The sequence below is a fragment of the Patiria miniata genome, unplaced genomic scaffold (genome assembly GCF_015706575.1).
Source record: "Patiria miniata isolate m_02_andy unplaced genomic scaffold, ASM1570657v1 HiC_scaffold_30, whole genome shotgun sequence".
Lineage (NCBI taxonomy): Eukaryota > Metazoa > Echinodermata > Asteroidea > Valvatida > Asterinidae > Patiria > Patiria miniata.
This window is the reverse complement of record NW_024037070.1, coordinates 287,166-293,394: the sequence shown is the minus strand read 5'-3', so window position 1 is coordinate 293,394 and position 6,229 is coordinate 287,166. Positions and strand designations below refer to the sequence as shown.

At 50.9% G+C, this 6,229-nt stretch overlaps 1 protein-coding gene across 2 annotated transcripts; it reads left to right on the top strand.

Moving 5' to 3' along the window:
• The first annotated feature begins 491 nt into the window (after positions 1-491).
• Positions 492-5,680, top strand: LOC119739488 (LIM domain-binding protein 3-like). Of its 2 annotated transcripts, none has more exons than XM_038214465.1 (2): positions 492-1,444; positions 4,940-5,680. In XM_038214465.1, the coding sequence occupies exons 1-2, from the start codon at positions 706-708 to the stop codon at positions 5,518-5,520; spliced, it is 1,320 nt and encodes a 439-aa protein (XP_038070393.1). In that variant the 5' UTR covers positions 492-705; the 3' UTR covers positions 5,521-5,680. The 2 variants fall into 2 exon arrangements, with proteins under 2 accessions (XP_038070393.1, XP_038070392.1); XM_038214464.1 differs by having other exon boundaries at positions 3,871-5,064.
• The last annotated feature ends 549 nt before the right edge of the window (positions 5,681-6,229 follow it).

The following is a 6,229-nucleotide window of genomic DNA, read 5'->3' as shown; positions in this document are numbered from 1 at the left end:
ATGTTCACGTTTTGCTTCCAAATACTGTGACGTCATCAAACCGGAAGTTAGGTGTTATGAATACATACAGTTATATTTTCCATATTTTCATACGTTATTTAACTTCGTTTCGGTTTGCGGTAACACCATGTGGTCTAGTCCTCTAGTCATCGTCATTCTCCTGACGATGACTAGAGCAGGCTAGTCGAAACGTTGAGACCAAAGACAAGTTCTTTTAGAACTTACAGCAGGACTGTTCTAAACAGAACAAAAAACTACTTAGCAAAGTTGATAATAAGCAGGACAAGTTCTTCTCAGAACTAATATCTTCTAAGCAGTAGTTATTACCACATGGTGTTACCGCAAACCGAAACGATACCGATACCCCACCATGCAAAGCCTCAAATCTTATATGTTATTTAACTTCACAATACGGTTTTCCGGTGCTCGTCTCCGGAGAACCCCTTTGGCACAGGGGGGCATGAGTGGACATTCTAACAGCTTTCTTGTAGGCAAGAAATCGTTTGGGATCTCTGATTGGTCCACTTGCTGCAGCCAGCACACTTTCAACCAATCCCTGCGGGGGAACTAGGCAGGCTGGCATTGTTTCGCGCGTTTTTCTCCCTTTTCCGCTTTCTTTCGCCGAGCTTCACACACGACAAAATAAAATCCTCCGTACCTTTCGACAATTTTCGACTTCTTCAAATCGCCCAAGAACCCCGCATTATGCCGGGTAACAGAGGCCGCAAGCGCAAGAACCCAAGGGACGGCGGACAGCGGGAAAAACGTCCCCTAGGCCATCATCCTCGCCAAACTCGAGCACAAGCCAGAGCAATGCAGACGTTGCTAAACCCGCCATCGGTCGCCAACAGCGATGCTGCAGGCTACGGTCCCGAGGAACAGCGCCCTCTGTCGTCGGGAGCGGAGGTCATACCGCCTGAGGTCACACGTACTCACGCTGCAGCCACCAGCGTGACCGCGACGGCCGTAAACGCCGCCGGTCGCCCGGTCCACCCCCAGATTCCGGCCAGCCAGCAACCCACACCACTGGCAGGGAACTCGAGCGGGGCTTCCAGCTCCTTTCAACTGCCAGCCGCCCAAGAAACGGCCGCACACGGCGGCAATTTGCAGCTGGGGGCCGCGACATACACCACTGCCGCGACGCCGGCGCCCGTTGCTGGCACCCCGCCGGCTTTCGCACGGCCTTCGCCCATATACACCAGCCCACCTGCCGGCGTGGTTACATCGTCGCCAGTGGCCATCCCCACACCGAGTGCTGCCCCATCCGGTGCCATGCATCCCCTCTACCAGCAGGCCTACGTCAGTGGCATGGCCCCATCATACTTCACCGGTTTTCAAGGTGTTCCAGTGGCACATCCTTCGACTACACCCATACCCGGGTCTTCCACCTCATCTGGCCAACTTGGACAGCCAGCCAAGGGGTACCAAAACCCATCCACCTCGGGTGAGTACAGTGCCAATATGGCCAACATGGCTACTGTTTGTGTTACCCCAAGCTCACAACCCATTTTGAGCATGATGAGTTCTCAACCTGCTCCTTCTCTGTCCAACCAGATCAACCCAAGCACCACTGCCATTAACCCTGAGTGGGGAGGGGGGCCCCTACTATCCATATGTGAACCCCTAGGGAGCACGGTATCACCTGGGGTCAAGGAAAAAATTGTAAAAAGCGAGTTTCTAGAACTCGACACGCTCTTGGACCGCCACGGACCTAACCCACAACCTCCCAACCTCACATTCACATTGGATAAGTCAGGCCAATTACGCGTGACTGACACAAAGAAAAAACCGCAGATAAATTCCATTTTGGCATGGACCGATGCATTCCTAGTTTTTGCATCTGTGTTCCTCAGTGCGCACCCCGCGCGGTTGCAGGAGTTACTTAAATACATGCACGTGGTTCGCATGGCGGCTGCTCGCTTCACTGGCCGCGGTTGGTTGGAATACGACCGGCAGTTTCGCATGCGCCAGCAATTTCACCCATCTAGGGCATGGTCCATCATTGATGGGGAGCTGTGGGCACTCTACATTGCTGCCCCAGGGCCTTCGTACGTAGGCACAGGCGGGCAAGGGGGGCCCCCACTTGTCGCACCCAAGCGAGCTTACAATTCTTTTCGCTGGCCATCCCGCCAACCCCCCCGCACCAGTAACATCTGCTTTGCATTCAATCGGACCCCGGGCTGCTCAAGGGTACAGTGCCCATTCCCCCACAAATGCTCCGCTTGCTTCTCAACCGGACATGGGGCGTCTGCTTGCAAAACCCCTGCCAACAAGAAAAATACCACTCGTCCCTAGGGGGCTTAGCCCACATCTTCACCCTCATCAGCCTTGTACTAGCTCTCCCAACTGCGTATGTTGCCTCGCGCATTCACCAGTGATTATAGAATGTCTCTTACCATTGCTTGATAATTACCCCAACACAAAGGTAGCAAATACGCTACGCTCTGGGTTCACAACTGGATTCAAATTGGGTTACAACGGCCTCCGCATAGTTAGGGATTCTAAGAATTTATCCTCCGTTAGAAAAAACCCTGAAATAGCACTCGATAAATTACATAAGGAGGTCCAGCTGGGGCGCATGGCGGGCCCATTCGAAACGAGTCCAATTCAAAACCTTAGAATTTCCCCGATAGGTCTGGTTCCCAAAACAGAACCAGGCAGCTTTAGGCTGATACACCACCTCTCCTATCCCGAATCCGACTCTGTCAATGACGGCATTGACAAACAATTATGTTCAGTACAATACACCACCTTTGATGACGCAGTTAGCTTAGTGGTAAGCTCGGGGAGGGGGGCCCTGATGGCCAAAGCCGATATTAAGTCAGCCTTCCGTCTTCTGCCAATCCATCCTGATGATTTTTGCTTATTGGGCATTAAAATGCGGGACAGAATCTATGTTGACAAAACACTCCCGATGGGAGCAGCATGCGCTCCAGCATATTTTGAGAAGTTTTCCACTTTCATTGAGTGGGCCGTGAATAGACGCTCAGGTTCTGGACACATATGCCATTATGTGGACGACTTCCTGATGGTCGGGGGGGCAACTTTAGGTGGCCCCCTCTCATGCCAGAGCACGTTGGACTGCTTCATTCAAGTTTGTGGGGAACTAGGGGTGCCACTAGCAAACGAAAAAACAGTCCTTCCCACCACAGAACTGACATTCCTGGGGTTGGAAATTAATTCCGTATCGCAAACTGTGTCAATCCCCACAGAGAAACTTATCAACATCACCAAAAAGATTCAGGAGGCAATCCGTCCCTCCAAAATAACCCTCAGAAATCTCCAATCACTCATTGGATCCCTATCCTTTGTGTGCCGTGCCGTCTCTCCTGGACGAGCCTTCCTCAGGAGACTGATCGACGACACAAAAAACGTAAAGCAACCTTGGCACCTAATTAGGCTTTCAAAGGGCGCGAAGGAAGACCTGAACATGTGGTAGGTGTTCCTGCGTAGCTTTAACGGGAGGACAATAATTCCTGACCAGTACTGGGCACTAGACGAAGATCTTCAACTATTCACAGATGCTAGTGGGGGCATAGGATTGGGGGGTACTTTCTGGGCCAATGGTTTGCCGGGATTTGGCCTCAATCTGTCAAGGATGACAACCCATCCATCGCTTGGCTAGAATTCTTCCCAGTAGTTGTGGCTCTCACACTATGGGGGAAATCCCTTGCCGGGAAGAAAATAATTATCAGGTCAGACAATGAGGCAGTGGTTTCAATAATTAACAAACAGTCATCAAAATGTGGGAAGATCATGAAACTGGTCCGATTTTTTGTCCTCCAGTGCCTCCATGACAACGTTAGCTTCAAGGCCAGACACATTTCGGGAATACATAATAACATCGCTGACGCGCTCTCCCGTTCACAGATGAATCGATTTCGAGAGGTCGCTCCCTCAGCAGCCAAAGACGGGCTGGAAGTCCCACCATTTCTATGGAGGCTATAAACACGGAAGCCCTCCGACTCCTGGGGGCATCCTTTGCGAGTAGTACTTGGGGAACATATAGCAAGGGCGTGGAACAGTTCATCCAATTCCGGCATCATGCTGGCCTCCCACCCCTCTGGCCATCCCCATGTGGCCACATTGCAGCCTTTATTGCCCATCTCTCACTGGAAGGCCTCGCCCCTTCCACAATCGGTACGTATACAGCCGCGGCCGCTTATGTACATAAAATTAACGGATGGCCCGACCCAACCGACAGCTTCATCGTTCGGAAAATGAGGGAAGGTTGCCGCCGCCAGGGCCGCCGCTGCGACCCTAGGCGCCCCATCACGGCAGAACTCCTCGAAAAAATATGCAACATTCTGCGTGCAATCACCTCGTCAAATCTTGAGGCTGCACTTTTCTGTGCCGCATTTTCACTGGCCTTTTTCGTTTTTTTCCGAGTTGGGGAACTAACAACTGCTAGCAAATCCGCCGGGCATGAGCGAACCCTCAACTTTCAGGACGTCTGGTTTGCAAGCAATGATCACTCTGTACTGGTGGTCAGGCTTAGGTTCTCCAAAACTGATCAACGGGGCGACTCTGTTGAACTGCGTTTTCATAGGGATTACCACTCCCCCACTTGCCCCGTGAACATGGTTTCAAGTTACCTCCTCCTGCGGCCACACTTTGCAGGCCCATTTTTTGTTCATGTAGATGGTACACCCCTAACAACATACCAGTTCAGCCAAATGCTGCGCAAATCCTTAGTGGCCCTAGGTCTCCCCCCTCAGGGCTTTAGCCCACACAGCTTCCGCATTGGGGCGGCCACTTCCGCTGCTCTGAATGGAACCCCGGTCCCGCAGATCCAATTATTAGGCCGCTGGAAATCCCAAGCCGTTAATTTGTACATCCGGCCTGACAAAGTCCTCCCTCCCTACCACACTGGGCTGCCCCAGCTGTAACATGTCATTTGCATCCTCGGTTCTGCTCTTGTTTTTGATTAACTCCGCAGGTACAACACGCACCTGGGTGGTTGGTGACAGCATTGTCTTCCGCGCCGGCGACCATGCCCCAAATGAGCCAGCATTGGGGCTGATCACCTGGCGGGGCGTGCGGGGTGCAAAAATATCATCGATGATCCCCTCTATCCGGGCACAACTCCAACACTCCCCGGTTCCTACCACCATTGTGATCCACCTGGGGACCAACGATTTATTTTCAATTCCCGTCAAAGAGATCCGAGGCAGGTTGGAGGAGGGCTTACAGGGGTTAAGACACATGCTGCCCCACACACGCATAGTTTGGTCGGACATCCTCCTGCGTCTGTTCTACTATGGAGAAGAGCGCCCGGGTGTTGGCAAGAAAAATGTCAACGCTCTGAATAAGTATGCTCATAGGGTGTGCAAAAACTTAGGAAATGCCCACGGGATCGTGCACTCTTGCACTATCAACTCTAGCCAGCAGTCTCTCTACTGGCGGGACGGCCTCCATCTGCCCACCCTGGGCAGCCAACAGTTCTGCAAGAATATTTCGGCAGCCCTGGCCTTTTTTACATCACACCCATCAGCCCTTCTCCATCCTCCCTCGTCGTAAGTTGCTGTCCATAGCCCACCGGTCAGTTAACACCTCGGTGTGGTCCTTAAAACCAGCCATTCAAATAAATATTACATGTCTTCTGCGCTAAAATTGCTTGGGTCATTTACTGTAGAGTTATCGGTTCCCAGCCAACATGTTATGCACATTGGTCCACTGTTCGGGGGGGGGGGGGGGTGGCAAGTTCCTGTATTCGTAACTTGTTTGGCAGAAATGAGGGGGGCGGGGACACGCCCAAGGTGGAACTAGGGGGGTTAGGAAATCAGAACGACTAATTTTGTATAAAACCAATCACCAGAATCTTAATTCTAGCTAATCACCTAATATTCTGATTACTCTATATCTTGATTATAACCCTTGATCCTAAAGTTTTCATTGCCACCGTTCACTTTGGCTATATATTTTATATAACTGTAAGTGTTGTTCATATCTGTGGGTTATTGTAGCTTGATAAACCATTGTATTAAGACTCAGTGTAATTTATTTGGTGTAACTTGCCGCGCTTAGTATACCTGTAACTTTATGCTTAATTGCATGGTTTGGTGGTTTACAACACTCATTGTCATCGTTATTTGATTAACAAACTCTTGCATTGCGGGGCCTCAACATACATGTACAGTGTAATTGTAGTGTGGTTTACAACACTCATTGTCATCGTTATTTGATTAACAAATTCTTGCATTGCGGGGCCTCAACATACAGTGTAATA